Source organism: Amaranthus tricolor, chromosome 13 (assembly GCF_026212465.1).
Source record: "Amaranthus tricolor cultivar Red isolate AtriRed21 chromosome 13, ASM2621246v1, whole genome shotgun sequence".
Lineage (NCBI taxonomy): Eukaryota > Viridiplantae > Streptophyta > Magnoliopsida > Caryophyllales > Amaranthaceae > Amaranthus > Amaranthus tricolor.
Window position 1 is genome coordinate 6,266,107 of NC_080059.1, and position 24,868 is coordinate 6,290,974.

Genomic DNA, 24,868 nt, shown 5'->3' on the forward strand with positions numbered 1-24,868 from the left:
TCTTATTTCCATCATCCCAAGGTCTCATCTCATCACTTTCTCCTAAGTTAACCATTGAATTAATTAGAACTTGATTCGTAGGGGGTTGAGAAAAAGTATAAGATGCGGAAGGAACGAAGGGATATACAGTTTCCTGAGTTGATATAGGCATAGGGGTAGGAGTAGGATTAGAAGCAACTACATTCCCTAACAGTACTTCTTCTATGTATAACTCCAAAGAGGGAATTTGGGTGGACTTCAAATGCTCCCACATAGCATCTATAGCCTCATCATCCTCAACAGGAAAGGCTAGCAATTCTCCACTCGTGTCATATTTAAAGATTATTTTTGCGGCACTTCTAGTGGGGTCCAATCCAATCTTAGAACATATAAAACGTTTAAACCGATTCAAATCTATGTTCGAGTTGCATGCAAACAACCTACGTTTTCCGCCAACATAACGAACCTTGCCACTACTTTCTCGAATAGAACCATTCCAAAAACATACTATAGTGACGCGAAATGATACCATTTCTACATAAATACAAACAAAATTAATATCATCATCAACTTCATGCCCATGCAATTACATTATATTCATTTGATTATAATCTTTTTGGTCTACAAATTAATAAAGTCCATAATGTAACTAAGTTCATACATATATAATGCACATAAAATTCAAATAATAAATCAATTAATAAGTTCATAAATGATATTTCTAATACCAACATCAACATTTCCAATAATATATAATGTACATTAAATTCAACTAATTCAATATGCTCATCAACAACAATACTTCAAAAAACAACATAAAGCTATGAAAACAATATATATATATATATATATATATATATATATATATATATATATATATATATATATATATATATATATATATATATATATATATATATATATATATATATATATACTAAAAAAACACATTACCTTTGTCCAAGCTAGAGTATCCCAGAATAATTTTGAAGTGCCAAATTGAAAGAGGAATGCAAGAATTGATAGATTGAATCTAGTCTAATATTAGTTTTCTAGGGAGATCGTCGAGTAATAAGATAGGGTTTTGAGAATTGGGGAAAATGGGAACGAAGGAAGTTGATCTGCGTATTTGTGGAGCATGTTGTTCGCAGTTAGTCAAAGTGCTGTTCGCGAACAACTATTTTTTTGTTTGACCTGTTCGCAATTACTAACCGCGAACAGCCCCAAACCACAGGTTTGAGATTTTCACGCTTACTTTTGGAATTAAGTTGAAACTTATACTATTTGGTTCATTTTGTTGATAAATTCTCTTAATCATTCAAATTTTCACAAGTAAAAGTAGCAGAAATTAATTACTTACACTTCTACAACCCGTTTGATATTTAATTATAATTGTGTAAATATAAGTAGTCTATCAATCCTTTATTTTATTTTATCCATATGCATTCTATTTATATATTATGTCTAAGGGTCACGTTTGTGTGTGATAAGATGCAGACTTGCAGAGTTAGCTTCAGCCACACTCGGTCCCATCAATTGCAGAATCTTAGCTTATTCTTTCTCGAGTCGAGGGACTCTTTAGCGTGCTCTCCGTCATGGGTTGGAGTTGCCGCCATCATTTCCTCTCCAAACTCTAGCTATAGTTTTCTATGGACAGGATACACGAGGTATGATGATGATGATAACTTGTGTTTCTTTAAAAAAAAATGAATCTTTCACAAATTTTTGTCATTTAAAATGTGTTATTAAATGGTAATAAAAACTCGTGAAGGAAAACACTTGATTGTGGATGAAACTTTCATCACTACAAAAATAACATAGTAGATATTTTAAAAATTTACACTAAAAATTATTTCCATTACCACTAATTATGACTGCCTCTTAAAATTTTCAAATTAATTGTTTGGTTATCTACCATGTTCAATGATTCCTAGATGGCAAAGGAGAGATCACATTTCACACCTATAATTTTGAACTATAACAATCGGACATCTTTTTTAGGTTAAATATGGTTCTAGCTTGCCCTCCCTAGTCCCATGGGATATAAAGGGTAAAAAGAACGAGCTTGACCATCTGTTACGAGTGTTCAACAAGCTTATGAATCCATTTCCGCCATATTTAACTTAAAAAGATATCACTTCTATTCAAATGCAGCACATGAACTAGCTACCGAGCGATGATGAAATGAGGACACACAGACGAGTGAATCTAAGAAAATAAACTTCAAAGCTATCTAGCCTCATATATGCTCTAAAAGAAGTTAAATTAACACATCCTACCAACAGTTGGGGGGGTTAATATTACACTAAGATCACTGCTAAAATAATTAGGATTTTACAAAAGATCTCCGGCAATAGAGATTATAAAGAAACCTCTTTTTGCCCCATTTCCACCACACGGGTGGTACTACAGCTCGAAGTTTCTTTTTCTTCATTTTACCTGCAAAAAAAAGCCAGAAAAAGAAAATGAGAAAGGAATACCGGTCATTCAGGCAATCTACAAATCAGTGTGGCTACTCGACATTCTAATTAAAATTTGTGGCGGATCCAGACTTTGTACTAAGTGGAATCAAAAAAGCCAAAGTCAACTTTAAAATCGTAAAAATTCCAACAGTAAGGCTTTTTTTACTTGTTGATGACATAGTTACCAGAATTCCATGATTTAAGATTAATGAGCTTTTTAAAAGCACATTCTGCAAGTTAATTCACCAAATTCAGGAGAAGCACAAGGCACTCCTCCACAGCATCTTTTCAAACAAATAAACTGGTCCTAACGGGGCTTCGGTTATCGGTATTAAATAGTAGTAATGGAAATGAGTTTTAGCTTTATGCCATTCTCATAGTAGTGGGGCTCTCACCTTCAAACATGTTTTTCTTTTATAATTTTTCATTTATCATCTAATACCACATTTCCAAATGCTAATAGAAGGAAATGGATTTTGTGAAAAAAAAATAATAAGAGTAGCCCAAACATGAACATAAACCTTATCAAGTAGTTTTTTAAGCTAAATTAAATTAAAGTTTAATTATCATTCCCACTAGTTAACACCAATAACTAAATGAAACGGTAAGCTAACCTTTTCCATTGAACCCAAAACTGGAGATAAAATTCTAAACTATCTTTCTCTCTAAGCATTTCTTGAAACACTCATGCATCTTCCATCTCACAATTTGCATACTCAACAATTTTAAACTTTCATAAACTAAGATGTTAAAAGCCCAATTTTATCACCTCACAATGTACACATTTACCAACCCTTGAGTCACTATATTTGCAACGTAACTTGATTAAAAGTGCAAATGCAAATCCATTAGTAAACTCAACATAACATTTAACAAAGAACTTTTGGACGCCAAGTGGGGTCTACCGACTCCATTTCCATATACTTGGCTCCATCCCTGAATTAAATGCCAGTACGCCACCTATTTTCTATTTGCTTATAAAGCAGAAAAGCTTTTGACCGAGGCAGACCTACACAAGATCATCAAGTATTCAATGCGGTACTGCCAATAATCATCAAGTTAACAAATAAACCACTATGTTGAATCCCTGATCTTCCAACTACCACATCAAGATTACTAGATTTTGTTAAAGTTCCAACCAACCATTCCCTCCAAAGTTGTGTCTTTTCAGCATTAACTTGTCAGCTAAGAAAATGACATTCCACCGTTCCTAGTTCCTTCATTAACCCCTTTCCGGAGTTCTTTTGTTTTACTATCCCTAGGAGAGCGGGTACCGATATGGAGGGAGAAAATGTTAAGAAAGAGACAAGTCAACATTGGGGAAAGACGTTGGATCCACGAATTTAATACTTACGTTTGTTTCCAAGCAAGTATGATTCCCAGCATGATTGCAATTGTGAGAAGTTGGAACTGAGGCCTGGCCAAAAGTTTGTCTGAATTTTTAAAACTTCCAAGACAGTCTGCATGCAAGCTGCAGAAGGGGAGACACCAATACATTGATTTTCAAGGTTTTCCCCAAGCAAAGCCTTCAAATAAGAACAAAGGAATTAGTAAGATATTGTATGGACTACAAAAAAAGATAAAAAAATAAAATAAAAAAATTATTAAAAAAAAAAAAAAACACAAGAGAACCTATTACCAAATAGTGATACCTGAGAACAGGAATATCTTACACAGATGCATGAAAATCAGAATTCTTAGCTTCTATACTATTTGCAGCCAGTATCATAAACTTGAAAATTACTTCTACCACTAATTGAAAAAAATATGGCCAAACAAAAAAAAAAGTTTTATTCCGTTTGATTTGCTGATAATAGTGTGCACAACTGCACCCTGATGCCCTACTGTAATATCATACATGTTGAGCGGTGACTCACAATCGACTCATGGAGGTTGATAACAGTGGCTTCAATATGTATGGATGAACAGGGTAGCATTGGTCTTGCGTTGGTTGCGTGGATGCTGCATAGCTTGATGTTGGGGAGCATGCTTGAAAGAGCTGGGAAATGGCTCGTGCAAGCAACGAGCATCAAGCATGGACTACTAGATTGTAGTGTTTACAGGCAAGTTGAATCAAAGCTTGAACAAGCAGTCTTATGGGACGAGCGAGCCCACACGAGCAAGCTGCTGAAAGACATAGCAACGTATGCTCAGACTAACTGCAGTGTGTTTGGGCAGCTAAAGTGAACAACCTCAAGGATTGGGGCAAGCATCAATGCGAACAAGTTAATGGCTGCACGAGAATACAGCTCAGGCAAGAAAAGATACTATACGGGCATCTAGAGTGCTCACAAGCACAATGATCTACAAGCGTATCATCTAACTCGATGCCACTTGCTCGGAAGAAACTTCACATGATAATTCACTTGTTGATGTCTTCAAGAGTTGGAAGGTTGTGGTTGAGAATGAAGCTAGAAAGCAAATTTTGAAATTGCAAATGGAGGATTGTTTGGAGCTCACTGAGAATGAATTCATTGAGTTTTGTAAGAAGCTTGGAATCACAAGGATTTGCACTTGTATGGGTAGACCAAAAGGAATTACATAGGTTGAGAGGATGAAAGGACACTACTAGAGGCTTAATGTATTTTTTTACAACCAGTATTAAGCGTTGCGTTTTATTGAAGTGGAGAAAATCGAAGCTCAATTCGCAAATGGATCATCACATTCTGCTCTTAAGTAGAAAACTGGTTGCGAATGGGATTGCCTAGAGATTACTTCGACGTAAAGTTCTTTAGTTGTCCAACTATACTTGTATGAAAACGAGTACGAGCCTCGAGTCAAAAAGCGTGTCAATTTAGGGTAGGTACTCGAGTGAGATCAATGTGTATTGCTTGTTGAATGCTAACACATCAACATTCATTAATAATTGAGATGTCACCTTTGATGAATTTGTGTTTCTCCAAATTAGAACTTATAATAAGCAAGCAAAGGAGAATGAGATCGATGTTTATACTCACAGGAAGATAATTTTTATGATGCAAATGTTAAAGCACTTCATGGAGATGGAGGTGTTCAATCTACTTCTTTCAAAAAGGATCCAAGGGATGATCACATTGTTCTGCAGGATGGCAGAATATGCCTTGTGCATAGATATTGATTTCACTAATTTTGTGTCATATACATTAGTAGATGTTGTAATGAGAGAAGAGATGGTTTATCTTACAAAAAGTTATGCATGAGAATTTGATGCCACAAGTAAAGTGTTTGAGGTGAAAGAGGATGAGAAAAGAAAAATCAAAAATAAAGATTCGAGGTTGATAATGGAATGACTCGACAAAGTCGATGAGATATCATGAGGCATTGGGTGTGGACTTCTTAGTCAACTACCTTGAGAGATTCTTGGTGTAATTCAAATGATGAACATCAATATCGCCTCCATCCTTTAACATCTCATTTCGTGATGCCATCCTTGGATGCTCCTTTATCAAAAGGAGGCATTAGAATTATGCAATTATTTTCGTGCTTGAATATAGTTGAGAGCACATTGCATGTTGACTTGATTAGTTTGGCGAATTTCAATGAGCGAAGGCCTTAATGATAAAAATATGTGTCAAGGCACGTGGTGGGTCTTGATGGATTGGCTTGTAATTGGGGATTTGGAATTTTAGGGGCAACAATCTTATCCACTACGGAATACAGGGCTATGATGGACAGGCTCATGAAAGCTCAATGGCCTGATATCTTTGTTTGTATGTTCACATTGGTTAGATGTGTTCATATGTTGTTTCATATGATGATACACAGTGATGTGAATTGTGAAGTTAAATTGTCAAGTAATGGTTACTTGTAGCATGGATCTCTTGGTTGAGTTGCATTATCTTAAGAATCCAATTGACTTATGATTGATGTTGTTGTCGGTGGTTGAGTTTGATCATGCCTCATACTTATAAGCTTCATATTCATTAGTCGTGGATTGATGCTCTTGGTAGGGTGGTGACACCATATTGAGGTGAAGATGCCATGTTAAGGTGTACATCCTTGTAGAACAGTTAAGACACCCTTGCTAAGCTGGTTGTGATAGGTAATCATTCTTGATCGAGTGATTGTGGTTCATTGGTGGTTTTCTGGACGGTGTTACTTGTCAGAGTTGCAAAGCTCAGTTGATCCGTCTTATGGCCTACGGAATACGGAGCACATACGATCAGGCTGCTAGAGGATGTAGTAGCATGTCTTCGGTCTAGTTGTAGTGTGCTCAAGCATCTTATTCTCAGGCCTGATGTGCATCGAATGTAATGGAATGGATTTCAAACCATTACAAAATTATGGGACTTTGTTCCACATCAGTTGTATGGTCAGGTAATGTGGGGTTTATAGAGTAAATGGACTCTCTCACCTACTAGGCTAGTCTTTTGGGTGTATTCTCGTTTGTTCTACCTTATTCGATGAATTTTCCCGGCAAGCACAACCCCTATCCGCAATTTTGTAATAAATATACCCGATTTATTTCTAGGGGTATAAATACCCAAAGAGTTTTTCAACTCCATGAGGGAGGGTAATTGTAGAGCAGTTTAAGAGCCAGACAGCTAGAATTGTAAGCTACACGTTAAAAGTTCTTGCGCATTTGCTTTAGAAATTACAATTGCTCATATTTTGATTGTTTATGTGCAAACACTTGTTGTAGGTACTAGAACTACGTTGTTAGTCACTTGGTCTTAACAATATCATCAACAAAGTGTCATTAGGTATTACTGGCTTCTACAATTCATCAAAGCCTTTATAAACCTCTATTCTTCTAGGTACTAGAAAATTCATCAACATAAAACCTTGGAGCTTTCTTGAGAATCTTTTTCCTAATTTACAACAAGTGCTAAAACTGCTTGCTACACTTTTGCAATCTTTGGTTGATTGGCTCCTAAGCCTGGATGTCCTCAACAATATCTCTATCAATATTACACGTTGAGGACACATGTGCAAAATAATGACTACAGTACACACTTAAAAAAATAGTATATAATAAAAAGTTACCTTAATTACAGCTGTGGCAGATGATGAAATTGAACGCAGATTATAGCTGAAATAACATGTCAGTGGGGTTCAATCATGTACATTACTAGGAAGTAAACAACAGCAGTGCAGAAACAAAATGAACTCTCACCCGCCCTCTAGTATAACAAGCATCCTTCCCCCAGCGAGTGAGCTCAACATGTGAGTCATGCATGCATAACCCGCAGGTGTGACCTGCAGGCAGTGTTCCAAGAAAAGTAATATAGAACATGAGAGAACAATATTCAGAATGACAAATTAACAGCATAAACAATCACGAAGAATTTCATCGAGCTCACATCACAACCACCAAGTGGATCTCCTCTTGCTGCATCAAATCCAGCTGATATTATAGTGAAATCAGGAGCAAACTCCTGGGCTGCAAATAAAGGTTATCAGATCTATTAGAAAAGTCAGCACCAAGGCAAAATGGGGTCATAAGAATTGTCAAGTAACTTTAACCTAAAAATAGAAACACTATAAGATAAGAAGATCCATCATTGTCTATTTTTGTCATCAACTTCAAAGATTTAAAAGAACATCCAAATGGCAAAATCCAATATTTCCTATATGAAGCCTAGAGTGCCTACCCTATAGAAATTTTCATCACCATCCTGATTAACAGAATCCTCACCAGAAAAAAGAAATAAAAAGAAATACTAAAACAGAAAAATACCAACAATCTTAATATCAGTAAACTAAGTGGCTAAACTTAGGTATTACTTCATCAATTTCATATTAGTACTTACAAGTCACATTCAAGAATATTGCACAAAAATTAAGAAAATTGGGGAGAAGGGGAAATAAAGTGGGGCAAGAACTGGAAAGGGAGAAAAAAAAGTTCGAGAGTAAGTGAAAGGACACGAAGAAAAAGTGAGAATGTAAGTGCGGTAACATATCTAAAATAGTAGTGTCGCAACTAATAAGATGTTCCAAAAAATTCAAAGTGCTGAAATTAATTAGTCACAAATGAAGTATAATATAAGCTCATGCAGGTAGTAGAAGAATTAGAAATGGAAATAGGTCAGGTGCACATAAACTATTCGATAAACAAAAGATAGCAAAACAGAAAGAAAGAAAGAAAAGCAGCATAAGCAGTAAGTTACATAGAAAGTAAGACGTATATATTCTGTTTCCCTAATCCCAAAGAAATCAAAAGTCAAAAAACTATGATTTGCACATTGACTGATAATTCATTGCTGACAACTTCAGCGTGTTTAGCATTTTACTGGTTGAAGGAACAAGTAACTTCAAGATGTTCAAGTGTCAGATCTACATGCAGAACTTTGCCTCCTCTTAAATCCACACATGATACTTTAATGAGATAGTGGAGACAATTCCACTCATGACAATTGACAAATGACAGATCATCTACAGGTCTAGTTCAGCTATCATGAGAAATCCTCACTTCACAGTATTTCCCACGTCAATAAAAAGGCAATTAAATGTGCCATGGGCCAAGATTTACATTTGGGCACCAATTTACCTAACAAGGGTACTCAATTCAACAATGTCGATTTCTATTCAGATAATCCAATATTCAAATATTCACTTAATCCATAAACAGATGCAAACATTTCAGAGTCGGTTGAGTGTTAGTCACATTGCAGTCATTGAACTATGATGTCATTCTACTATTATAGGTTTTCTTGTTGCTTTTCTCATCTCATGCTTTGTCATCACAAATAGAGGAACAAAAAAATATAGTTGTGTTTGAAGGTCACCTATAGGAATCACAATATGCTGAAATGCAAAAATGTAATCATTGTCACCAACTCCACCACGGCTCCAAGGAATATTCACACAATAACCTTCAGCACCCATGGTACCAACCTGCAGTAAATTACTAATACTTATTATCATGACAAATAATAAATTTCAAAAGCTTAAAAGCTTCATATACCAGTACAAGGTTCTGCTTTACTATAAGCAAAGCAACAAACACAACCAACCAGTTTTTAATAGTTAACCAAGCTACCCTTCACTAACATTGGCAAGGTAATTCAAACAATAGAGCAAACAATGGAATAAAAACGACGTTGTTCCGTTATATAATGTCCGCTTATTTTGAGCTTACCGATTCGCAAAACCCCGTGTGATTTGTAATTGTGGTGTAACAACCATTACAATTTATTATTCTTACATATTAGCCATTAAATTTTTTAAAATATATGTAAGGTTCTTGAAGGTTTATTATAAGCTTTAATTCAAATACATATTCTAAAAAAACTTTACTTGATATTTTTCAAGTTAACAATTCACATTGCGAGGTTCGGGAAACAAGTCGTAAGTCGTAACACCGCGAGGTGTCGCATCGCGACATTGCGACCATTATTGCAATTGCGACAATATGCACAATTTTTATCTATCCTGCCGACTATTGCTCTTACAACAAATAGCAAAACCGAAACAAAAATTACCACAAGGACAGCGAAGCCCCACCTTTAATGACAAAAATAATGAATCTCACAAGTCCAATTAGATGTGGATGGTAAATTGGAAAGACTAATCTTGACATCACGACGTTCAGAGTCTAAGAAAACTACGTTTGACTGAAAAATTGGTGTGAAGGTTATTTCATTCTTAACTTGTTCTTTTACGACAGAGGAACCGATGTCACCTAATTGTATCTTTCTCCTTCGTTAAAGATATTCTGTAATCTAAAACTTAAGTGGGGAAAAAAAAATTTGTGCCACCTTGTTTCTTTGTTACCAACCTTTGTACTTCATAAAATTACTAAAGTCCAACGAGAAAAACAAGGAAAATTCAAATATTAAAAGCCGATTATAATGGAAGCAAAGAGCACATACAATCTATGCAAAACACCAAAAAACTACCTCAAGAGCTGAGCCAGTTCCAGGATAGAAATTGCCTCCCTCATGTCTATGTAATGAAATATACAACACCTACAAGAAGATAAGTGTTTCCATCAAAGTTATATAAACTAAAGCATAACTACTACAAAAAACAAAAGGAACCTCAAGGCCCAAGGTCACTGAATAAGACTGTCAAAGAATGATCAATGATAGGCCACAAGCCACAAGTATCTTGTGACCAAAGTCCAAACCTTCTCACTCTACCCACATTTGTGGCATTATTGGAGAGTGATCACATGTGACTTTCTCTTCCAACTTCGTGACATTAGCATATTACAGTAGCATAACATTTTCTTTTCTTTCCGTGAGCAGGACTAGTGTTAACTAATTCCAAAATACAATATTTTAATAACACATACTATACAAACGGGGTTACATTCTATGCAAATAATATATCTCCCACTGCTCCCTAGAGTTTTACCCTCATTCCTTTTTGGGGAGTCTTTTTGAGTCTGCTTCTTTTCGCTTTTTAGCAATATCACCTACCTCTTTCAATACGCTTTGCCTCACACTTAACATTGTCCCACCATTAGAATTGGGCAAACTTTAAGGGACAAGTAGTGCATTTTACTATTACATCAGTACAAGACAAAAGTAGGCAAAGAGTAACAACCTCTCACCACATGTTACCCATGGCTTATATTTTTCATCACATCAATCTTTTATGTGGACGGCCATTGGAAGGTTCATGTAGCCGACCACAATCTTTTGGGATTAAAGCTCTGGCATTGTTATTGTTCTATTAATCTTTTGAGCTACACCATTCGACTCCCTAAAACTGCATTAATGTTGAAACATGTACTTGATTTTCTGAGCTATCTATATGGAGTTATAGACAACTCCATCTTCTAAAGGGTCAGCTGAGAATTCCATAGAAGAAACATAATTACTTAAGCTTACCCTGTAAATCACTACTACAGATCTTTTCTTCAGATTTACTATGAGACGAGCAACTAAAATATATTAAGTTCTGTAAGTTGAGGAGGGTCCATACAAATAAAAGCTCAGTCAAAAACTTCTACACAACGAAAGAAGAAACTATAAAATTTAAAGGTCTTACCGTTTTGTTCTTTTCAAATATTTCCTGTGTACCATTTCCATGGTGCACATCCTGCATACTCCCCGGAAAAAATATGATTACCATAACTAGCTAAGGATCTTGTCAACAAGTTAAACAACAGAAACAAAAGTTTATTGCATTACCCAATCCACAATCAAGACCTTCTTAGCACCAGCAACTTGAGCAGCTAATGCAGCAACAGCGGCATTATTGTGAAGGCAGAAACCCATGGACTGATGCACACCAGCATGATGGCCAGGGGGGCGAATCTGATCCAACAAATTTAACTTTTTCAAGAGGAATGGTTTCACATATCTAAGTTCTAAGCACTCTGAAGAGGAAAAAGTTCCTACCAAGGCAAATCCATTCTTGACACGTCCAGAATAGATTTCTGCTGCAAGGTCCGCACATAAACCAGCAGCAAGCCTTGCAGCTTCTGCTGAATGTTGATTTGCATATGTGTCTGGAGTGAAATAGCTGCGAATTGATCATTACATTCAGATCAATATACTTTTTTCTGTGAATGAGAAACGTTATTGCTTTTATATAAATCAATTCTGCAAAGAGGTCAGTATCCTGCCCCTTCTTCGAGTAGGCCACTTTTAGAGAAGCTACACATGTTATCCAATTACTAGTCAACAAACTCATACTCCATAGGCAACAGAGGAACAAGATTACATCTACAGATGATGGTTGTGATCAAAAAATAGAAAAATCCTAGCATTTCCCCCATCGTGGAGCAGGCCACTTATGAAGTGGTTCATATGCTATTCAATGAGCAATGAAAAAACTTTAAATTGTCATCTATAGGCAACAGAAATCTTACATCCACAGACAATGGTTACGAAAGAACTAGATAATCCCCTGACATAATCGCACCAATTGTATTAATGTTATCGAGAAAATGTGTTGTATAATGAAAATCTTGATTTTAACTAATGTCACACTCCTTTATTGTATAAAAGTGCAAGAGTAGAGTATCAGCTACCATTTTGCAAGATATTACCCGTCAAAAAAATTTATTGTGAGGCGCTGCCTTGATTCAAAACAATTAGGCAAGCAAGATACTACCACTTGGTAAGTTGACTTATTTCTCAATGCAACCTTTTTAATTTACCTTGAAAATTTTTTAAGAAACTACTTTATATAAAAAATATAAAAGAATAAAAAAACTTGCAAGAAATTACAGCTTATAATGTTGTTACTGTGATTTTTAATCACATGTTAAGTAACGGGGTTTTGCAGATTGATATGCTCAAATTCCGTTTTAAAGCGACCATTATATGACAGAACGAGCTCATTTTTATTCCATAGGCTTATTCGTATGAAAATGAAGTCTATATTCAAATTTATAACGCTTACTCAGATATTCAAATGAGTTGGAAAAGCCGAACTATTAAGAACGTCAAATATACTGACTTCAATAGAGGTTACTCAGGCGCACACAGGTTGATATCTTTATCATCAGCTATTTATTCTAACGAGTAACGACACATAACACAACTTAGCAAACAAGGCAAGTCTTCAGTCAACACAGATGAACAGGACAAAAGATCCCCTACAAAAAAAATTGCTACAAATAGAAAAATTATTTGACTGTCAATCTCGACCAGTTAAAGAGAAAGACACCATAGATCTTCAAATCCCATATCCCATACCTATCTGAAGATTCTGAAAAGGTATACTTTTCTTCAGTTTCATAAAAGGTTTATACTTCAAAGAACAAATAACGTTTCTGCAACTAAATAACAAATTGCCTTGAAAAACTGAACTCCAACAATAATCCCCCACAATGAATATAGAAAAACAACATGTGAGACCCTTGTCCAAACTCCAAAAACCAATATGAAAGCAAGTATGCAAGAGCAAAATCTATGCAAATCTTGAAAAACCTTGTCCAACAAGCACTATCAAATCATGATATAAGATCCTCCAGAAACAGAACCAATAAAAATAATAGCAAAAAAGATGCATGAGGCAGATATAGACCTAGAAAGCATTTTCTCAGTGTGTTCAACAGCTTCAATGTGCTCCACGGAATGTACCTGAAGATGCACATCGTGCAACAATATCCGATGTGAGAAAAACAGATGGCCCCCTAAGATCGCTACTTGCTTTACAAATGACTGATCATCAATTATGTACCAAACATCGTAACAATACATGAGCACAAAGGTAGAAGAGCATTCGAATTTCACAAAGTGAACATAGAGTAAACCCACTATCCAAGCTTAAACATAGAAATAAATACGTGGATACAAGAATCTACACCAATTAGTCGTTTCAGAAACACTAACTGCTCATAAAAAAAAGGGACTTGCTTACATATTAATCTTAGTCTATTCTTTTACAAGTATGAGAACTTGCCATAAATGTCATTATATATCAAAGAAATCTCTAATGTCAGTTTATTTTATACATATGAAGCAGGGACTTGCTCAATTAGTAATTATTGTCTCTATTCTCTACTGGCATGAAAGCTGGTCATTATTTTTTACCAATTATAGACTTAGGAAAAAATTGTAGATATCGTCGCGATTACGGTAACGGACGGACAGACGCACCACCTCGCGGTATCATGACTCGTTTTACGGATATCACAAAGTGAATTATTAACTTGAAAAGATCTATTTTCTCATAGTAATTTAAGTTTTCAAGAGCATACATTTCAGTGAAAGCTTATAAAAGTCATTTTAGAACCTAATATACTTTTAAAAAATAGATAATAATGGCTAACATGTTAAAATAATAGCTCACAATGGTTGTTACTTCATGATTTCAAATCACAGGTTACACAATGACCATTATATAACGTAACGGCCTCAATTTTTACTCCATGATTATACATCTATGTGGAAATTAACCTTTTTCATGTATATATTATACTCATTGTAAAAAAAAAAAGCCACACTTCACTCTTTATACTAGATTACTAGATATTACGTATTTTTATATACAGATGATAAAATACTAAGAAAGACATTGTTTTAGGAGGTTACCAAACTCTTCTCAACCCTCCTCTAACAACTATGTCCATTTCAAGGCTGTATACATGTCATATAAGGTAAGAGCACAACGACCAATTTGCTGTCCAAGTAGCATCAATGAGCAGTCAATTGATGATGTGCTAATGTACATCAGTCCACAATAACCCAAATGTCCCAGACTCCCAAACATAAAATTATGAAATTTATTCACTTCTAATGACATTTGTAACTTGCGGGCAAAAGCTAAAAACATGGTTATAGATAATGAACTGACTGCATGACATTATTGTGAATAGAAGAATTTGGTGATGTCTAATTTCATCTACATAGCAGAAGGAAGAGAGAATTTAAATTACAACTTTAACACAACAAGACCCAAAGATCACCTCATCATTAACACTACTAGTATTTGGGGGAGATTGAAAAATCAAAATTCCAAAGCTCATCAGTTGTGGTATTATCCATATGCCAAACCCCAAAAAACAAACAGAATAAGAACACAAAGGAAAAACATTAAACCACAATACCACATCTTCCTTTTGCTTCATTAATATATTCAATACATTACAATTATGTCTAAACTTGAACAAAGATATATGTTTTAGAGTTTTATAAACCTAACTCCCTGTCATGTCCCAATCCCAAACATTCTATAAAAAAATTTTAGCATCTACCCTGAACAATTCAAAAAGATTTATCAGTCAAGTGATTATTACATGTCTAGAATTCAAAAATAATTATATTGACACTATAGCAGCAACAACCAAGTAGAACACAAAATGAAGCATGCACCAGAACAGAGAAGAGAACTAAAGCAACAAAACACACATAGATCATAACCTTTAAGAGTTCTTCTTTAGTTATTTCTCTTGCAGCAATAGGACGACATTTTCCAGGAAATATTCCTGCAGCAACCAAAAGTAACCAATGTGATAGAGAATAGAGATTAAGATAACAATATTAGTAGTTCTACCATCCATCAAAAACTGAAGACGAGAAAAAACAAAAACAAGCACAATAAAAGAACAGTATATCCAGAGACCTGCTTTGGAAAGGCTAGCAGCAATTGCTCGTAGACGATCAGGCCTTTCTGGATGAGGATGGGACTTCATTACAACCTGATAGCAAAATCAATTACATAAGATCAATTACAAAATATTGAATTCTGTATAAATAGCTTAATTTCTTTAGATCAAAAGGGAAAGTAGTATATTTTTATGACAGGAAGTCCCTGGGTAATCCTTGGATATTAATCTCGCAGACCAAGATTTTGTTGTGACATAGACCAATAGCACATATAAAAGTAGTCAATTGGGAGTTGGGACACCCAGTTTTCAACGACGATGCATATGGATACAACTGCACTAGTCGATATGTGTGAGCCTATCACAGAATGAATATTATGGCTGAATGTAAAATGCCACTGCCAAATTTAAAAACTAAAATGTACCAAAAATCACTTTGTATTTATCTTAAATTGTTCACCCGTTATAATTTCGTCTTTTCAACAGTATCTAAGTTGAAAGGTAAACCTAACTCTCTTCTCATTAATGATCACCACCACTACAAGCTGAGCTATCTCAGATCAGAAAAGTACAATAGCCTAACAGATAGGTAATTTTAGGTGCCATGATCTGTGGAGCTGATGCAGCACTGGTCACTGACTTCTCCTCTCACCCCTTATTTTTTTTATCATTCTTTTTCTGAAAAGGTAAAATTTATATAAGAGTAAGGATAAGGCACCACAAAAAAACAAGTACACTACATTAAGATTTTCCATCCATTCCTACAAGGATCATCTAGAGCAAAATCTGTAAACAAGTCATCGACTTAGCCCAAAACGCTGTTAGGAACTTAGATCTCTCCTAAACTAAATATGAAAGTATCCTTAATACTTATACTTATTTCCATCCAAAAGGTCCAAAATTTTTTTATCATTCTTAAATTTTAACAATAAGTAAACATGCACTCGAAATTGAAATATAGAGGGAAATATGCATCTGGGAAGGAAATTTTGCTTCCATTGTTTATTTGGCAATAATTTTAACATGCTTCCTTGTGTCCTAAAAGTTTCTAAAGCAGTTCGGTGTGGTTTGTTTTCTTATATTTAATCATTTCTATAAACAGGAGAAAAAAGATCCTACTTTAATGAGCTCTAATGAGCTCATAACTTACATATAAAAGTGACATTTTATGATTAATGTGGCTTATCCTTAATCTGGTGTAATCCCAGTTTAAAAGATTTCACAAAACATATTATTTAGTAAATCTTGTACCAGGTGATCAATTTTCAGGTTAGATATTCAATATTCAGAAATTAACTCCAACCTGAACACCAAAATGGCATTCGTATCCTAAATTTATCATCTTAATTCAAATTTTCAAACCAAAAACTCAACATTATTGAGGAGTTAGAAAGAACTTGTCAGTAGGGGTGTTCAAAAATATCCGCTTTGGAAAACGCAACCCGAATTACCCAGCATCCGGTATTAAAACCGGATAAATTACCCGCTTAACTAAATCCGGATCGGGTACCCGGTTTAAAAACCGGGTATTCGGGTCGAATACGGATCACATTATTTGGGAATCCAGATACCCGGTATCTGATTTTTATTTATTTATATTTTTTAAAAATATGTTTTGGAAGCCCTAATTTTAACTTGGGTCATTTAACTTCCAATTTCCATTTTCCAGTATGTATTGCCTAGACAATTAGACAGCCGTTTCTTATTTCTTTCTCTCTTCCAGTTCAAACTCTACGTCTTCCTCCTTAATCTTCTTCCTCAAAGCTCAAACCCTACTTCTGTTTCACGTCGTCACCATCTTCTTCTTTACACCAACCTTACTCGTCGGTCATCGCCAACCACCATTAATTGGGTAAGTTTTGTTCATCTCATCACCATTTTTAGATAGGTTTTCAGATCTCTTGTGTATTTTCTTTACATATTCTCTTTAATCTACATTTTCAGATCTTCTTCACAATTTAAACTTGAATCTACATGGACTCGCACCCACCACCACTTGGTTTTTCGGTATTTTTTTTTTTTTTTGTCATTTGTGTGTATTACTGTTTTTGTGTGTCTGTATTAGTGTATTACTGCATTTGTGTATTTGTGATGTATTACTCGCACTCTCGCAATAATACTCTGTTAGTGTATTACTTTCTGTCATTGAACTTGAATCTACATGGAGTATTACTGTACTAGTCTATTGAAAAATTTTGACTGTATTCCATTGAAACATTATAATTTATTAGTTTTATAGTTTTATAATTTTATTCCATTGAAAAAATTTCACTGTATCCATTGAAAAAAATGGATTGTATGTCCATTTGAATAAGTTGTAATTTGCATTATTATAATTTATTAGTTTTATAGTTTTATAGTTTTATTGTTTTACACAGAGATTTGGGTGAGTTATTTTTCAATTGAACATTTAATATTTAAGTATAAAAATATTGTTTCTTTAACCTTATATTGTTCATAACTTTGGTTTATGTAATGCATGGACTTTGGAGCATCCGGAGGTCATAATTGATGAAACTCTTAACGTCCTCGAAGATGATTAATGGAGCTTGAAGTTTCAACTTTTAAATTTTAATCACTTGCTTTTAGTTTTTAATAGTTTTATGCGTAACTTTATGGTTGTATTTCAATTGACTTATGGTTGTATTTTAATTTTTAAACTCTCCTTATCCTTTACCTCATTATTTGTCTTTTATGACTAATTAAGTTAAGTATTTCTAGAAAATTAGTATTCAAATTATACATAAAAAAATATTCTAAAAGAAATAAGAGCAAAACAACACATGTTTAAGAAAATAAACAAAACCGGATATCCGGTTTCCGACCCGGTTTAATCCGGGTATCCGGATACCCGATTTCAACCGGGTCGCATTTTTAGGTATCCGGAAAAGCGGGTACCCGGATTTCCAGATCCGGATCGACTCAGTATCCGATTTTGAACACCCTACTTGTCAGACAAGTTCTGGAAGTAGTTTGCAACACATTGAGTCTATGTAGAACAATGGTGAAATGCAATTGCAAGCATATGCCAATACTCAAACCTACATTAGGAAAGTACAGCAATGTCATGTTCGTCCACACCCATTGTAGTTGTAAATGCCATACACACATGAATGGACGTAGAACTAATTCCAAATACAAATAAATTTATGATAAAGACGGAAATGAAGCATACTTCTGAGTGCAATAACATCCTCTCATCAAACCCTATAGCAGTGTAACACCCAGCAGCTGCAATATCAGAGACAGATTCTGTAAAATAAAAGACACGTCATTATGAACTCACAGAATATCAAAGAAAATACATACAAGTTGCTCAAATTGACCAAACATGTAATTTATCAGAAAGATGCAACTACAACGTACACTTTTAAGGAATAAAAAGAAGCATAGGACAAAATGTAAGGAGTGAATTGGCTAGATATTTTAGAATGGCATAGACTAAATGTATGTGGTGTTGTATGCATAGTCCACTCCTATGCTTTTCTTTGAGTGGCCTCCCCTCTCCGGGGTTTTCATGCCGGAAGTTTTGGAAACCTCAAGTTTCAGTATTTTATCAATAATATTCCCAATTTTCAAAAAAAAAAAAAACAAAAACAAGGGCATCAACAAGAACAAAACCTCACCCTATCAAAGGATCCACTAAATCAGGGCACATATCCTAGCGTATTAATAACATATTTGATTTTCAAAGAAAATAATATTTGAATAGATTACAATATCTATTTTTGAACGTAAGATGGAAGTTACAGAAACGCATATGCTGAGGTGGATGTGTAGGCATACATTGATGGATCGAATCAGGAACCAAGAGTTTAGGGACAAACTAGGGGTAGCCCCTATTTCTGGAAAAATGCGCGAAAATAGATTGAGGTGGTTTGGACATGTGCAGAAAGACTTTCGACGCCCCTGTGAGGAGGGTAGAAAGCAATATAGTAGAGGGTAAGAGGAGTCGAGGAAGACTCAGGAGAACTTAGGATGAGCAAATAAAAGCTGACTTGCATAAATTAAACCTCTCTGAGGGCCTGACTAGGGATAAGGGTAGTTGGAGGCGCCATATCCATGTTTTAGACTACCGTTGTCCTCTTAGATTACCTTTGGTGTTCTTACCCTCTTGCTTCTCTCGTTTCTTTTTTATTAGTTTTTTGTTTTCTTTTATTTTGTAGTTAGTTCTACTTATTTATTATTTTTATAGACATTTAATTTATCTTTCCCGTGTAGTTACGTCATTTTATCTTTCTCGAGCTGGGGGACTCCATTGGCCGCAATATCCTTTATGGATGAGTTGTCGTCGTCCTTTCCTCCCCAGACCTTATCCATAATTTTTCTATGAGCATGGGATACATTGGGTAGGATGATGATAATGATGACAATATCTATTGAAGATCTAAAATGAGTTTAGCGTATCACTTAACGGTTTGAATATATAAATTATGAAGTTCTTGTTTATGAGGAAGATTGAAATAGATTTGAGAAAAAATATCCTAGCGCATATTCGACTTTTTCATGTGCTTCATTATAGTTTTTTTATCTTTTCCCTTCAGCCAAAATGATCTGAAAAGGTAAGATTTCCTTTCTGGTTAAAGCCTCTCTTTGGCTCGTGACTCTGGGTAAACTCAACACCTCGGATAATTTTTAATGAATATGCCCTCAATCATACCTTAACACCCGATGAATAATGTGTTCCAATAGCTCCAATAGCTTGGAATATTATGATCACCTATCTCTCCACCGCAAGTTTTCTAAGAGTAGTTGGAATAGGGTATTTAGCATCATTGGAGAGTCTTGGGTAGAGCCCTCCACAGTGGTAGATTTCTTTCAAATGAGAATTTTTAGGTTTTGTAGCTAAAGGTCATCTTAGTAATTAGTATTCATTGGAGATGTAGCTTCTTTGTCATCCTCTAGAACCTTTGTGAAAGAAATAGACATTTAAAAACAGAGTTCTTTTAGATGTAGTTTGGGAGAGACTTATGGTCTTAGCCACGTTTTGGGTTAAAGCCAACGGTGTGTTCGTGGATTTCTCGTTAGATCTGTGTAGGAATGATTGAAGAATCTTATTGTAATTTTCTTTTTGTAGGAAATGCATAATCCTTTCTCTTGTACCTTTTCTTTGCATTATTACTAAAATTTTCTTTATAAAAAAATGTTCAACTCAAGCATATAACTATATAAGAGATAAGGACTACAAAGTACTGAATGATAGAAAGAACAATACAAAGGTACACGAAACATTAAAAAGAAAAGAATCACATGCACCCTTGTAATTGTCAAGATTTGATTCGAGAATAAAGTTAAACACCTCCAAGTCAAACATAAGCAACCAAACAAAAGAATGAATTCAACTCCGTTCCAAGACATTCCAAAAGGGATAACCAATTACCCCATAAAACTGGTTTTAAATGTGATATTACATGTCTCATTAATCAATGAAAGTTCAGTAAATGTGGTGATCTAAAGAAGTACTCTCCAAAACAAACATTTAAGTTTGTCCAGTTAGGTATGTATAAAATCTGACAAATTCTACCAGAGCACAAATGAACCCTCTAATTACCATAGATGCAAGTATCTAACAGATCACTCAATAAAAACCAAAAAGTCTTTTGCAAATACATGAATGTTCACAGATCGTATTACAGTCCATCTTGCTTAGTTTTATGAGCATCTTATCCAAACAATTAAAAGCATATATATCATGGTGATGCTTCCAACTTCAACAGGAAAAGGCTGATTATCCACTTCATTAAAACATGTGTCGAGATCAAAATTAACGAATGATTCACACCTGTGTATCTTTTTAAAACATCTGACTCAACTTGAGTAAGAGCAGCCGCTTGTGAAGTAGGTGAACCAAAAAAACCATGCTCAAGGATCCCAGATTCCTTGTGCTCCTTACAAGCCTGCAGAATAAGAAGAAATAACAGAAGCAATCAAAATAAATATACCAAAAACACAGAAATTGAATTTCTTCTCTGCACTCAAGTAAATCCAAGTTGTCAACACCAACAATAACAGCATTAATGAAGCTCTGAAAGTATGCATACCTCACAAAAGAGCATACCATCAAGGTTAACCATTGTGCAATTTGTGCAAAACCACTTTCTAATTGCCAAATGTTCCAATAACGGCTCCCAATCACTATCATCATCGTCATCATCTTCTAAGTCATTTGGATTGTTGCAGATATCTTCCAGTGTCAATTCTCTACGGTGGTTTGCCTTTTTCTACAATAAACACAGCCAATGAACATCTAGTCCGAGGTCAGTAGTTACCCTTACAGCAAGTCACTAACCAAATATATCAAAAAATAGAACATACATATTCATCATGAGAACTGCCTTCCATAGACACTGCTGATATATTTCCTTCCCTGCCATTTGCATCAGCTCTCATAACCTCCACATTCCCAAGTCTTCCATTTAGTTCCTTGTGCACAATTTTATCAGTTCCATTTAGGCATAGCCTTTCCACCATATCATCCACAGAATGAACAACCTCAACTGGTTTGGAGATCATTTTGCAATCAATGTTAAGCACCACCACCTCCAACAGTCGTCTTACATTGACCTAGTTATCAGCAAAACATGAACAGCTATGTGAAACCCTTCTGATAAAAAGAGATATCACATGAGCATTTGCTTATAGCATACTTTTAAACTATTCGACTTAGAAAAAATTTATAGTACTAGATAATAGCACATAGTAGCTCTGTTTATTCTTGTCTGACCACGTAAGACCAAAAAAAATCTAAACAGAAAGAATGTAAAAGCACATTTTGATGAAGTTGCAACAAAAATGCAATATATATATATATATATATATATATATATATATATATATATATATATATATATATATATATATATATATATATATATATATATATATATATATATTAAAGATTTTGTTCTTTTAACATAATTTCAATCAACAAAAAACCAGTTTTAGCATCCAAATAAATCAGCAAATATCAGCTGACACAAAAAAACAAAAACCCATAAAAACAATGAAAAAAAAAACAGTACTTCTATTTTTTTAAATAACTTTTTTTTTTGTAAAAAAAAAAAATTCAAAATACTTTAGATCAAGCAAAGAAAAAAAGCCCTTATACATATTAATGTGCAACCTGATAGTCAAAACTAAAAACATTTAAAGAAACACAAATTAATTAAAGAAAGGACAAACTGATGGCTTCTCAGCATACATAAACTTAGTTTCTGAAAGCACAAAATCATGAAATTTCATACAAAACAAGTAAAACCAAGATAAATTACTGCTAACTTGGTCACTTTTGAATCAAAAACATTCACAAAGTCAAAAAATTAAAATCACGAACTCACATTAATGTAAGAATGAAAAGCAGTCAATTGATCAAAAAAATAAAAAAATTAAAAAAATTAATAATCGCAACTCAACTGCTGGAATCCACAAATTTACATGCAGAACACAAAATTCAATTGGAATTGAAGATAAAGCGAGAAACGTGAGAAGAATAAAAAAGCATATTGAGTGATTAAAAATGGCGGAAGAGAGAGAAAATAAGAGAGAGAAAGTAGTACTGACCAATACCAGGAGAGACGGAGTCGATGAAGAAGGCGAAAGGATGAAAACAGAAGACTGATTACAGCGTCTGGCACGACGGCCGAAATATTGAGTTACTTTTTGTTTTAATTAATTTCAATGAATTAAATCATTTTTTTCTTTAGAAATCACTAATGCTTTTCACAATAAACCTAAATTCTCATTGTTATATACTTTTAATTCATATACCGATGATATATTAACAACCCTAAATGGTTATACATAAAAATCAATAAACTCTCTTTATTATAAAACTCTCTTTATTATAAAGTATTTAATTTTTCACTAATTCTTAAATGAAACAGTCACGGTGAGACTATTTATATTGAAATGATTTAATATATATTTTTTGTCTTTAAATGATCACTTATAACGTTAAAATTATCACTTATAACTTTAATATAATTACTTTTCATATTTTAGAATTATTACTTATAACCTTTGAACAATTACTTATATATTAAAGTAATCAATTGAAGAAATAGACTATTATATAGGCTATTATATGGACCCGTCTTATAATGAGACGGTCTCATACAAGACGGGCTGTTAATTTTTTAAGAGAATCTAAAATAAAAATTGAAAATAATTTATGATTTAAGTAATTATTAACTTTTTAGTTAAGAACGAATAAAAAGTAAATAATAAAATATAATAAATAGAGTATCTTATGATTCTAGAGATATAATATTAAATTAAATTAAATTACATTAAAAAAATTACTAAATTCTTTCTTATATATACAACCATAAGGGCTATATATATCATTATCCTTAATATGTTTATAAGTCGTTTGTTTGACGTGGCTCTTATGAGAATTGCTTATTTCTGTGAATTTATTTTATTTTAAAAATTTTTATAAATTGAAGATTGTTGTTTGTTTGATGAAAGAAAATTTCAATACACCTAGGAATTCTTAATTCTCATTGTTATGTATTGTTTTTTCCTCAAACAAACAATATTCGAAATAATGTATTCCTAGGAACTTAAATTTCCCATGGTATTTAGGTGCAATCAATAGCGTATCTTTTATTAAGATTGAATTTTTATTCAAAAAATTGATTACTACATGAATTGCTATTAATGTTGGTTATATATATATATATATATATATATATATATATATATATATATATATATATATATATATATATATATATATATATATATATATATATATATATAAAATTGTTTGTATCATCAATCGGTATAGTTTTGCATTATGCAATCCAAACTTATTTTGAGTTTTTGAAATTTTATAATTAATATATATGTCAAAAACTATTTACAACCGTATTTTTAATATTTTTTATAATTCATTTAATTTGAGTTAAAGTTATATTTTTCTCAAATTATGGTCATAAACTATACGAGGGGATGAATCATCTATGAATCATGATCATAAAGTTTACTAAAAGATGAGCATCGTTAAAATGTGGCTACAATCTAGATACAAAAGATTTGGTAAATCAGGTAAAATCGAATTTGGTAACAAAGTTGGTTACATATCAAATCATCAAATTTGTTTGAAAACCCTCTAGTTATAATCTTCGGCTTAATTAATGATGCTCTTCAACTTATTTGCATGGTAAGGGACTAAGGGTTACCATAGAATACTAGTATAGAATTCTGTACAATGCACGATTTTTTTAACATCGACATATATATATATATATATATATATATATATATATATTAATTGAAAAAATAAAGCCTAAGATATTATGTAGTAAATTACTCAACTTTGACAATATATGTATAAATTAAATTTGTAATTTTAGAAATTGTCAAGAATATATGATGCGGTATATATATTTTTTAATTTACTCAATTTAACTGTAAATAAATGCTAATCAAAAATAATTTAATGATAAAGATATTGGTCAAAATTAAATGCAATTTATTAATTTACTCAGTT

The 24,868-nt window shown here is 33.5% G+C and overlaps 1 protein-coding gene across 2 annotated transcripts; it reads right to left on the reverse strand.

The window, feature by feature from the left end:
- Nucleotides 1-1,545: 1,545 nt before the first annotated feature.
- On the reverse strand, nucleotides 1,546-23,099 carry LOC130798459 (histone deacetylase 15). Of its 2 annotated transcripts, none has more exons than XM_057661451.1 (18): nucleotides 22,933-23,088; nucleotides 21,688-21,936; nucleotides 21,414-21,593; nucleotides 21,155-21,269; nucleotides 18,548-18,603; nucleotides 15,390-15,465; nucleotides 15,188-15,252; nucleotides 13,350-13,405; nucleotides 11,714-11,837; nucleotides 11,504-11,629; nucleotides 11,361-11,411; nucleotides 10,262-10,330; nucleotides 9,149-9,257; nucleotides 7,724-7,803; nucleotides 7,537-7,619; nucleotides 7,407-7,452; nucleotides 3,796-3,967; nucleotides 1,546-2,418 (listed from the first exon to the last, which is right to left on the reverse strand). In XM_057661451.1, exons 2-18 carry the CDS (start codon nucleotides 21,883-21,885, stop codon nucleotides 2,306-2,308), a joined length of 1,719 nt encoding a protein of 572 aa, XP_057517434.1. In that variant the 5' UTR covers nucleotides 21,886-21,936; nucleotides 22,933-23,088; the 3' UTR covers nucleotides 1,546-2,305. The 2 variants fall into 2 exon arrangements, with proteins under 2 accessions (XP_057517434.1, XP_057517433.1); XM_057661450.1 differs by having other exon boundaries at nucleotides 1,555-2,418; nucleotides 18,548-18,624; nucleotides 22,933-23,099.
- Nucleotides 23,100-24,868: the final 1,769 nt, after the last annotated feature.

Coding starts and splice junctions, on each gene's coding strand:
- LOC130798459 (XM_057661450.1), bottom strand. CDS start 21,885: ATGATCTCCAAACCAGTTGAGGTTGTTCATTCTGTGGATGATATGGTG. Junction 18,625..21,154: donor TGTTTTAAAAAGATACACAG/GTGTGAATCATT, acceptor TTTATTTTACAG/AATCTGTCTCTGATATTGCA. Junction 3,968..7,406: donor CTGCCACAGCTGTAATTAAG/GTAACTTTTTAT, acceptor TCTTATTTGAAG/GCTTTGCTTGGGGAAAACCT.